The sequence below is a fragment of the Onychostruthus taczanowskii genome, unplaced genomic scaffold, assembly GCF_017590055.1.
Source record: "Onychostruthus taczanowskii isolate IOZ18803 unplaced genomic scaffold, ASM1759005v1 scaffold92, whole genome shotgun sequence".
NCBI lineage: Eukaryota > Metazoa > Chordata > Aves > Passeriformes > Passeridae > Onychostruthus > Onychostruthus taczanowskii.
The window spans coordinates 1731850-1744115 of NW_024507213.1; the positions used below are offsets into that span (position 1 = coordinate 1731850).

The following is a 12266-nucleotide window of genomic DNA, read 5'->3' on the forward strand; positions in this document are numbered from 1 at the left end:
TTCACAAACTAATAATGATACATCTTTCCTCCTTCCTTTCTTGTCCAAGCTATTGGTCAAACACAGGAATAGTTTTCAGATTTCAGCTCCACAATGCTTAGAGGCACAAGGACATACTTACACATATAACTGGCTACTGTACTATGGAGTTCATTACTATGCCACTAAGTATCTTGTTGGCAGTATAATCTGTTAAAACTATTCACAGAGTTAATTTTGATGACAATTAACCCCTCTTCCCCCCCCCCAGAATAAAAAGGAACAATGTGTTAAAGTTTAGAACAGCCCAAAACAGATATTTTTCTCCAAAGGGGGAACGACAATTTTGTGTGTCAGGCGGAGCATGGGATGAAAATCTGATGTGGTGCAACTGGTACATTGAATTTGCCCACTTGGCTCTTGGGATGGCTGGCTTGGAGCAACCCGCATCTGTGCAAGAAAACGATGGGTTTTAGTCTTCAAAACAGGGCAGCTGCACCAAAACCATCTGTGTGGAATGGTTTCTGGAGTGCCCTGCCACACAACTGCAGCCAGGAGTGGTTTAACAAGAGCACTCATTCCTTTTAACACAAAATCTGTGTCATATTTTGCACCCCTCTTACAGTAATTCCTTCCTGGTAGCTCGAAAAGTCACTGTGATTGTGCCCCTGGGATGGAGTAATTTTGGATGCATGGAAAGACTGGGGAATGAGAGGCTGGGAAGCAGTGCCAGGGAAAGGGACTGGGGGTCCTGGTTGTGGGAAATAGTAAAGGTAAGATGATTTCTAGAAAGCTGTAAAAGCAGGCCTTCGAAACAGAAGGAACAGAAAAAACTCAGAAGTAGCTGCAGCTACAATGTCTGGAAGTAGAGTATGTTACAATACCAGAGTAAACAAGGACATTAAGCAATAGCTTGAGTTTTAGACTTGGCTAAGATACACCTTAAGACTGCAGGAAAATATGAAACAAGATATTCTATATCTAACAAGATAGCAGACAGTTTTAAGCTTTTTAATGTAGCATTGTGTATTGTCGATAGAAAGCATAAAAGCAAGCATTGTGTGAAGCAGGTGTACATGTACTTTTAGTGGTTGGTTAGCACAACTGTCTGTAAGCTTTGGCAATATGCTGTTGACTAGAAATTTTAAAAAATGTTCTGTAACAAAGAAATCTTTGGCTGCTACTGGCTGTGGGTGTCTTCCTATTGTCTCTACCATGAAATGAGCCTGATGCTACAATAAATGGTAGCAGAGATGGTGATTCTACCACCTCTGGATATGTTTAAAAAAAGGCTGGACACAGCACTTGGTGCTATAGTCTAGATTCTGATTTGAGGTGTTAGGACATAGGTTGGACTCAATGATCTTAGAGGTCTCTTCCAACCTCGTTATTTTGTGATTCTGTGGTTCTGTGGTAGAAGTAAGAAAGAAAGTAGAAAGGAGTGTACCCCAGCAGTCCCGTCCTGTTTGTAAAAAAACCCTCCAAACACAAAGGCTAGTGTCAGTGGCCTGGAGCCAGGAGGGACATCCCTGTCCTGGGGGCACAGGCCCGGCATGGCCGGCCGGGCCAGGGAGGGATTGTCCTGCTCTGAGCTGGGCTGGGGCGGCCTCACCTGGAATACTGGGTGCAGTTCTGGCATCACAACATAAAAAAGGCATTAAAGTGTCAGAGAGCGCACAGAGTTGGCCACAGGGAGGGTGAATGGTGTGGAGGGGCCGTGTGAGGCTCCGCTGAGGGCACTTGGTGCGTTCGGCTGGGGAAGAGGAGGCTGAGGGCAGACCCAGCACGGTCACAGCTGCCCGCGAGAGGAAGAGGAAGGGCAGCTCTGATCTCTGATCTCCGCTCCCTCTGACACTGCCAGGGCCTGAGGGAAGGGGGCCGGGGATTTGGGATGGAGCTCAGGGGAAGGTTCTTCCCCAGAAGGTGCTGGCACTGCCCAGGCTACCCAGGGAATGGCTCCCAAGGCAGCCAGAGCTCCAGGAGAGTTTGGGCAACACTCCCAGGGATGCCCAGGCTGGGATTTTGGGGTGTCTGTGCAGGGACAAGCTTTGGACTTGATAATTATCATGGGTCCCTTCCAGCTCAGGAGATTCCACGACTGTACACAGGAATTTGCTGGTAGAGATTACACATCAGGTCAGCTGGCCAAAAACGTGTGGTCATTAGCCTTTCTAACTGTGGCACCACTGGAAAAATGCACTGTGCCCTGGATAGCTGGGATGATGCCTCAAGGTAGAATGGTAATCTGCCTCAGGGCCTGTGAAGTTTTCCTGACATGTTTGTGCAGCACATGTGGATATCACAGGCCATCCATGATGTGGAAGAAGAAAGCAGAGAACTGGGTGAAAACCTGGGAAGGGCTTGCTTAAATTATTAAATGTATTTGATTAATAACCCTTATTCTTGGAGTGCAAGGATTTTAGTTATGTCTGGCAGAGTTAATGATCCTGAGGGTATAAACCCACATGCAAATCAAACCTTTACATGTGAACCCTTTATTGCTTGAAACACGAATTTTCCTGGTTGGATCTCTGTCCTTTCAGCTACTTGAGTGTCAGCCAGTAACACATATTGTGTCTAATGCCTCAATTTCCTACTTTTTCCAGTATGCAGTCTCTACCTCATAATCACAATAATGCATACTGTATATATCTTTTAACTGGGCTTTTTTTTGTGTTGTGAGGGGTTTTCTTTCTCTTTTTTTTCTTTTGTATTTGTTTTTATGGAGGGTGTTTTGTTTTTTTGTTTTGTTTGGTTTTTTGGTTTTTTTAAATTGATTTGATTGGGGTTTTTTTGCTTCGTTATTTTTTGTTTGTTTTTTTTTTTTTTTTGATTTGGTATTTGGGTGAAAAAGCTGACTATTTCAGGTTTTGGCATACTTCCATGAATTCTGACTTGTTCTAGGCTGTTTTAATATAGAATCACAAACTGGCTTGGCCTTTAAGGGACTATAAGGATCACCTAGTTCCAGCCCCCAGCCATGGGGACTTCTCCAGCTCTCCTGGAGCCCCTTTAGGCCCTGGAAGGAGCCCTGAGCTCTCCCTGGAGCCTTCTCTTCACCCTCAGCCCTCCCAGCCTTGCTTCAGAAGAGCCCTTGACATGAATCTTCATTCCAATCAGATAAGTAAATGACTCTTAAATAACGGAGGAATATTTAAAAAATAGATTTGCTGTGGGTATCAGCAAAAAATCCAGTCCAGGCCTCCACCTGAGGCAGACTTTCCTGGTTTTGGTTACTTTATGAGCTTTGAAATGGGAAATTCTTTCTTTTTTTTTTGCCACTGGGTAGCCAGAATCTTTTCAGGCAACCACAGCCAAATAATATCAGTTTTGCAATAAATCAAGAATAAGCAGTCAGTAAAATTGCTAATGATCTCTTTTATAGTTTACATATTAATTATTTACATGGGCAAAAGGTCAGCAAATCTCAGAAATACTGACAGGGTGTTTGTTGATGTGAATGATAAAATACCAGCTTTGAGAATGTATCTTGACTGCAAAATCAATCACCTGGCTTAATTGATTTGGCAACACAATATTAGACATGAAAGAAATCCAAGATAAAAAGCTTTGTACAAGAGAACCACAACATGGCTTTTGGAATTCTTGACAGTGTAGAAGAGATGTGCCTTGCAGTGAGGTCATTTTAATTTATCTCTTTATGATAAATTTGACAGACTTCTTACTTGATTTACAATGAGTTCAAAATTGAATTGTTAAACTTCATGAAGCAGAGGAATTTGTATGAAAGGAATGCTGTGAATTGGGCTAAGGTGATATTGTATATAAATGTTAAATTAGTCCACCACTGAAAATCCCACAATTGTCCCTGACTGCAGAGAGCTCGGTGGCTGCCTCTCACAGCACCTATCCTCAGAGACCCTCTGAACACCTGGATAGGGTATCTGATTTATCACCCCATCTTAAATCAGATTATCTGAAAAGGACTGAATCTCATCCTCCCCCAAAGAACAACTCTTCACATAAACTAGTCTTTTCTCAAATCACTGCAGCTGCCTTCTGGGGTTGTGGTGAGCCTGGCTCAGCTGTGTGAGGGCTTTATCTTGTCTTGGAGTTGACACAAACACACTTTGCTGATTATCAGGATCATTAGCTAACACGATATACCTTGATATTTTTAAAAGATGCTGTGGATCCAGCAAAAAACTGATGAATCACTCTGTGATGCACCAGCTGTATGTTCCTTGCTCATTAATTAGGCGACAAAAGATGGCATTCCATGCAAAACTTGTGCTCAGCAACGTGTTGTGCTTGATGAGAAGTTGTGGTATTATTTACTTCTTTAACAAAGGTCAGCTCCTTGATATTTGATGGAAGAAGTGTTGTGTGCCACACTGATGCCTCAGGTTTTAGCTCTTATATTTTTCAAATTCTGTGCTGCTTTAGTGTGTCGCTCTGAGCTTCATATGAGGGGATGGTGAGCTCTGTGCACAGAGCAGGGAGACAAAACAATTCCTGCTCCAGCTGGGCACCAAGGACAAATGATCCAAATCTCAGCCCAAGAGCACAAACCCCATGGGCTGGAGAGAGAAAAACAAGCAGGATGGGAGTGCAGGGGCTGAGCTGGAATTGGACACTGAACTGCAATGTGCACATGGAGCAGAGCTTATAAAAAACTTACAAATCCCTGTGACTGATCGTGCATTTTGGGACCATTTGGGTTCATCTTGGGCGCAGCCCTGGCTGGGCTCTTGTGCTGCCCAAGGTGGGTCCATGGAGGAGATCCTTTGAATAAATCCCTGCTTTATTCTTTAGCTCTGTCCAGCCTCTGCTCTAAGTCAGCCTTCACAAGGCATCAGTTTCTGGTGACCCAGATGGGACAAAGGCATCTGGAAAACCCCCTGCACCAGAGGCAGAGGAACGTCCAGCTCTTGCCATCAGCATGACAGGTCCCATCATGGAGCATCCCTGAGCACATGTGTCCATGTGATGGTGAGCTCATCCACGTGGCTGGACAGCAGACACTCATTTCCATGCTCACAGTGGAGGAGGTGGGTGTATATTTTCACTGGATTAAGTCAGTGAATTGCCCACGTTGCCCACAAAATTAACTGAGAGTGTGGCCAAAGTGAATGGAATTAAGTTCCATATTCCAGTCTTTGGAGACACTTTGAGTATTTAAAGGACATAACAAACATGAAGATGTTAGCTGAGGTGGACTGTATTGTTCCTGGACACTTCAAATTATAGACAAGTATCTAAATGGAGCAATCAATTCAGGTAGGCTGGATTCAGTGCTTAGTCATCGTGAGCTGAATGACTGAACTAATTTTTACATGTGAGTGGAGCTGGATTCTTGACTATTTCCTTGAGTTTTTTACCTTCTGTAACAGCTGGCTTCCAAATGCATCAACAGCATGACTTAAAGAGCCATGCTGCTCTTGGTTTAAGAACCAGTCATGCACAAAACGGAAACCCCAAAATTTTTCTTGTGAGCTCCTCAGTCAAGAACTTGTTTTGAATGAGCTTTGCATGTGAAAAAAAACAAAAACAAACCCTATTAAAGTAACAGACAATGCAGACTACATTTATAGGTTAGCACATGACCTGCTCAGTCACTAGCAGATGAGTATCCCTCACTAATTGGCTTTGATTGCTGGTGGGTTGGAGTGAGAAGCCGAAAAGCTTCTGACTCTGTGTTAGCACTACCCAGCAGTAATTAAAACATCCTTGAATAATCAATGATGGCTGCAGCAAAAATCCAAAACACAGGCTCACACCAGCTACTGTGAAAACATTTAACTCTGCTCCAGCCAAATACAGCACACCCAAAATTTCTTTCCCAGCATTGTTCTTTGTAAGTTCTCTAACTACACACTCTGAGATGGGGCTACTGATCTGCTGTTCCAAATCTGACCTGATAATAGGAAATATTCTCCAAATAAATGAAAAGGATTAGAAAGAGATGAATAAACTGTATTTTAAAGAGGGTTAAATTTACATCTCATGTAAGTCTGGAAGGTCTGCTCTGGAACTTAGATACTGTGATTCAAAACATTTCTTCATTGTTTATAAAGACATAGGTAAAGAAAGATGTAGAAGACATCTATTCAGAAATTTCAGGGGGTTTTCCCTTTTTTTTTTTTTTTTTTTTAGGATTAATCAAAGCAAACCCACAAACACTACTGAAACAAGAAGACAGTCCTTCTATTTCAAATATGCTTCTGCATTAAATCCCTGCAAAATACCTTTACCTTGTCCTTGCCATGGCATAAAACATGCATAGCAAATCATGTCCTGTTGTGTCCGGTGGGTTGGTAGTAAGGTCATTTTCTGAAGTCAGCAGCAGCATTCTGTGGTATTAGCTTGCTCATAATATAAAGGCCAAAGTCTGATATACTCCAGGAAAGCAGATCCGATATTAATCCTTAACAGCGCAGGCAATAAAAAGGCTCCTATCTATAAATACAATAAAATTTACCATGTGGAACTTACTGTGCTGGCAGTGAATCCCATTAAATCCCTGTGGACATTTACAAACATAGCCTATGAATGTGTCGCCTCGGTATGCTTCACTAATTTCACATATCCCACCATTATGGCATGGATTGGGAAGGCAGGGTCCTGTGAGAAGGAAAAAAAAAAAGAAAGAGAGAGAAGTATGTACACATCCAGAATAACAACCATAATAATTTCAGTCATTTATAAGCATTCATTAAAGAAATAAAATGACTTATGCAGGCCTTTATATTCCACTACCTCAGTAAAATACACCCTTCACTTACTTCAGGTAACTTGCCAACAAGGATTTTTATGAACAAGAAAAAAAATATGAAGCGTGTCACTACTCATTAATCATGGCATTAGTTTTTAATGTGAGAGAAGACAGGAGACAGTGAGGCTAAATCTTGCTCTTCTGTTAAAGATAACAGGCATTCTAGTTTTTGCACCACTGAGGGAATAGGTATTAATCAAACATGCCTATCATGCACAGAGTGACATGTACAATGTCCCTGAATGATCACTACATGTCAGGTTAGCAGTCTGAGGAGATCTTTGCTATGGCTCCGGGTGACTTTCTGAAATGTGAGTATCTGGGCCAGTAGTTAGCAGTTACCAAACCAACTATTCTTTTCCACTCAGTGCCTCTGTAGCCACTTCAAGATGATGTGAAAAAGCTCTTCTGACTAAATTTTCCTTTTCCCCAACATGCCACATGCTTGGATGCATAAAGTTTCAGCACTGAGATCTGCTAGAATTGCAATTACTATAACTTTAAGTACCTTTGAAAAATGGAGTTGTTTGACCTGAGGTCTAGAGTTTACTCATTTAACAGCACTGGAAAAGAGGTACTTACATTTTAATGTCTTACTAACAATACCCCCAGCATGATTCCTACCAGAAGAAAACATTATTTGGATGATTTTTTTTTTTCCTTATCTCATTTTAAAGAAGTGGCAAATATTGTTTAGAAAGCCCCACATGCAAGTTTGTCTTGATTTGTAAATTCAATATAATGTATGTTATTTGTAACCTGTGCCATGTACCCTGAAAGGTGATAAGCACTGCTTGTTGAAATGTAATGTCATAATCATTCACTCACTTTAAATTGCATTTGGAAAAAAACACCCAAGGCAAACAAAAGAGAAAAGAAATCTAGAGCATAATTTACTACAATCAGAGTTGGGAATTTCAGAATTCCAGAATCCCAGAGGTTGGAAAAGACCACCAAAGCCATCAAGTCCAAGCTGTATCTGTTGCTCAATTTGTCCCCAGCCCAGAGCACCTCCAGCCCTTCCTGGGACCCCTCCAGGGATGGGCACTCCAGACCCCCCTGGGCAGTGCCAAGGCAGTTCCTGAGCCCCCTTTCCATGGGGAAATTCCTGCTGTGCCCACCCTGAGCCTGCCCTGGCCCAGCCTGAGGCCGTTCCCTCTCCTCCTGTCCCTGTTCCTGGGAGCACAGCCCGACCCCCCGGCTGTCCCCTCCTGGCAGGAGCTGTGCAGAGCCACAAGGGCCCCCCTGAGCCTCCTTTTCTCCAGGCTCAGCCCCTTCCCAGCTCCCTCAGCCTCTCCTGGGGCTGCAGCCCCTTCCCAGCTCCGTTCCCTGCTCTGGTCACACTCCAGCCCCTCCATTCCCCGTGAGAGGGCCCAGAGGTGACACAGCACTCCATGGGGTTGGTGTGACCTGACAAGTCACCTTAGTGAACCAACAAATAAACAAATATAGTGATTTAGGCTTTAATGATCTGTAAATTCAATGTTTCTGGGTGTCTGCCTGTTCATGTTTTCAATTACAAGCCCAGGTTTGAAAGATTCTCACAGCAGCTCCATTCATCCAGACATCACATCAGGGAACACCATGCTCTCCAAGCAAATATTAATTTGCAAAGCGTAAAAATTAACTGAATGATGAGGATGTCAGAACATATTCCCCAGTTATTACTGCCCATGTGGCTATTGCAATTTGAGAAGCCACGCAGGTGAACATTTCTATTACAACTTTTGTCATCAGCCTGTTCCAAGACACAGCCCTGCAGAGGTTTTTCTTGTGTACATCATTAAACATGGGATATGTCTCACTGAACCAAAAAAATAATGGACATGAACGTACTGCAGATGATTCCAAATGGTATTATTAGCAAAAGAAGGGTAAAAATCGTGAAGATGAAAACAAGGAGGATAGCAGCTGCCTGATTTGCCTTTTGCCACACACACTGTGTTACAATTTAAAAGTAGTGGTACACTACATCTTAATTCTGGGAAGACTCGTGTCTTTCAGTTATTACTGATTCTGTTCTTTCACCTCATGCTATTTCTTCTTCATAATAATTTGGGAAGAAAGCTGCCTAATAATTTGCATTTTTAGCCTCCCAATAAATATGAACTGTGCATTTTTTTTCCCAAGCCTCTATCACAGCACTGCAGTTTGGGGAGTACCTGCAGGCAGCCTCATATGTTAATTGTTTCTATGCAAGCAAGATCTCTAATCTTCCAAGAACAATAAATCTCTTAATAATTACTTTCTCATTTTGCTTTCTGCTTTCTCCGTATGTCTTGTTAAGCACAAGTTCAGCCTACTTTCATTGATTTTCTTTATATTTTGCATTTTCTCAGATCAGTCCAAACTGCAAAGGCTTGAAAGGTCATCTGAGGTGCATAGTGATAAATATACTAGTGCATGACAGTATTTGTAACTAATGTTTTTCTTTTATGAGCAGCCTCTTCTGGGAAAAAAAAAAAAACAAAAAAAACAACAAAACCAACCACACAGCAACAATATGAACTATTTTTTTTTTTTCCTGATGATGGTGGTTACAGACAAATATCAGTATTTCAATATAAATGTTGAGTATTTTGGTTTGGATATTTTTCTTTGCTTTTGTTTTTGTTATTCATAGAAACTGGTACTTCAGAAATAATTTCTAGAGAAACAAAACATTGTCATTAATTGTGCTCAAATTAAGAAATTACAGTCATGTAGTTTTGACTTGGTAACATTTATTAATTGATAAAGACATGGGTTAGACTAACTCTGTGTTCTAAATAAATGAATGAATGATTGAAAATTAAAAAACCTGTGCCACCCTACCATTGCTTCTCCTAATTCTTCAAAGGACCAAAATTTACGTTCACACATCTTGAGCTTATTTAAATTGCATGAACATCCTAATATGATTCCTCAAAATTAATTAATTAATTAGTTAATTAATTTTAACTAAGTCTACAGGACCCCAATGATGCAATTTCTGAAGATTTAAGTGTCTTGAAGGATCTGGGGCCTAATCTTCCCATCATTTCAGTGGTGCACCAAAAATGTAATGTGTAAGATCTGGGCACAGATGGTACATGAGGATAGGTCCCAGCCAACTTCCATAGGGATGTCTAGGCTTTTAAACAACATGGTGTTAAATTCCGGATAATTAATTCTGTGACAGCCTGATTAATATGGTCTATTACTCAGATCTATAGCATCAAGTCCACAAATATAATTTTTTACCAAAAAAAAACCCAAAAACCAAAACCACAACCCATAAAATCCCAACAAACTAGCAAAGAAACCTAAGAAAAACACCCAAAGAAACTAGCAAAATAACAAACCGAATATGTCAAATAATTTTCAAAAACAGTGGACTTCAGGGATTGATTGGGTTTTTTTTTGAATCAATAGTGTTGTAATACTTTTACAGGTAATCTTTAAGTGGCTTCCAACACAAAGAGAACAACAACGTTTGATCAATATTAATGAGCAGAGGAATTCAATGGTGTGGTTTCCAGGCATTTTTATCCATGTTCATATAAAATAATGTCAGCAAGATTAATTGTGCACTCAAAGTAATAGATCTGTTCACTTTGCTGCTCTTTTGAGTCTTTCTTTGTTCAGTTCCAGGGGTATCAGCCAAAACAATAAGTATAGTCCAAAATACATCATCCTGTTGTTCAATTGAAATCCCATGCTGTTTTTGAAAAAATATTGGAAGTTAACTTAAAGCATAGCAGGTTTTAAATTTTAGATGTTCTTACTAAAACCTCTGAGACTTCATAGAGGTATGAATCAAATAAATGCATCCTCAGCAGAGCTGCAGAGGGGCTCAAGGCAGAGTCATGTTATCTGTTTTCTCCTTTGTCAAGCAGAGTCAACGAAAAATTCAAAATAAAATCTTGTATCATGCCGTACAGAAACTGCATATTTGAGAGAAACCATGAGTTTGTCTGGAGAAGATAAAGCCAGGAACGCAAGGAAACCAGTTTAGTGATAGCCATCTGCCTCTAAAAAACAACAGCATAAGCCTTTGTTTTTTTGCCAAATATAAAATCTGCTGATGCTTTGGTGGGAAGCAAAAATTACAGGGGATGTCATTAAACAAGAGATCAACATCAGGCCATCTTCATCACACAGTTAGATTCCCTGAATTCAAAGGTATGCTAAAAGAGATGATCAAAAATCAAAGTCCACTTTTTCTTAATAAGTCAAGCTTAAGTGACAAATATAAAAAATATAAGGGGAAAATAAAGAAAAAGATTTGTACTCCAATGGAGTGAAACATGTAAAATAACCACATTTTTTACAAGTAAAATTTAGTAAAATGAAATAAAAAACCTTAGTACGTTTGATGGTATCAATCCATTTTCTCTTCATGTAGAAATATTATTACCTTAATGAAAAACACTAAATTAGATCTTGACCTTAACATACATCAAGGTAAAGATACAAAGCTAATTGCTTCATTTATTTTGTGGAGTATTACTGAAGTAGGATTAATAGATAATGTTATTCTGATGATATAATAAGCTGCAAATCCCATCAAAACAAGTGTTGTGAACTATCATCAAACTAATAAAATGTATCAAATAATTTGCTTTTCATTTAAAAAGAAAGTACTCTCCAGCTGTGTGCCTTTGCGGCATCAGCTTGTCTTAAGTTCCTCTTGGCTTTACATGAATATAAGGTTTTTCCCCATCTGATAAATTGAGACCTTCACTGGAAATCTCTCACACAGTTTTAACATCATTAGTTGGAAGTTTTCCTCTGTGTTTGCATAATACATGACACTTTAGGTGCTTCCTCTGCCAAAGCAAAACCTTCAAAATAAGCTGTGACAGAGCTCACTTAGCAGGAGCTCCTGGATTTTGGAATTAGTACATGCAAAGGCAGCCAGCGTCACAAATAACTTATTTCAACTTTATGGGAAGGCAAGAATCAGCCTACTTGCTGCAGCAGCCAGCAGAATGGCACAAACTGTCCATGGGGAGGGAGTTTAGGATTATCACACTGATTTAGGCTCAGTATCCAGGTAATCCAACCCTGCACTGCCTCTGCTCAACAGTTCCTGCAACCTGAGCACGAAGCTGAACCATCCCACCATGGAAATAAGCCAAAATCTGCACTAGACATTTTACAAATATTTGTGAAATATCACCCATTTGTGATGGGTTTTGTCAACTCATCACAAATATTTCTGATGAGCTTAATTCCCAAGTCTTTATAGTTGACATAATTTTCTAAGTGACATATATGCTTTCTTCACACGGTTAAAAATGTTACCACCCTTATGCACACAGATGATAAACCGCCTTTTTTTTTCAGAAGTACATTGACCTTTTCCTTTCCTCATCACCTTTTTGAAAACTCAAAATGGATTTTTGAAAGGTCTGCCCCTTCAAATGTGAGATTGCAGAATTCACACTTCAGCAGACAAAACCCAAAGTAAAACCTAATCCTATTCAAAAGGGACCATCTTCCACAGAGACACGCAGATGAACATTCAAATCCATCAGGAATGTCCCTGCAGGTTCTGGCAGAAAACTGCTTTATTGCACAAAAAGGT

General features: G+C 40.5%; 1 protein-coding gene across 2 annotated transcripts in view; it reads right to left on the reverse strand.

The window, feature by feature from the left end:
* EDIL3 (EGF like repeats and discoidin domains 3) overlaps positions 1–12266 on the reverse strand; it is a 240292-nt gene that overhangs the window by 116858 nt on the left and 111168 nt on the right. For both annotated transcript variants that reach the window (XM_041426668.1, XM_041426666.1), the window contains one exon: positions 6436–6564. In XM_041426668.1, coding sequence (XP_041282602.1) covers positions 6436–6564 — 129 coding nt within the window. The remainder of the gene's footprint in view (positions 1–6435; positions 6565–12266) is intronic.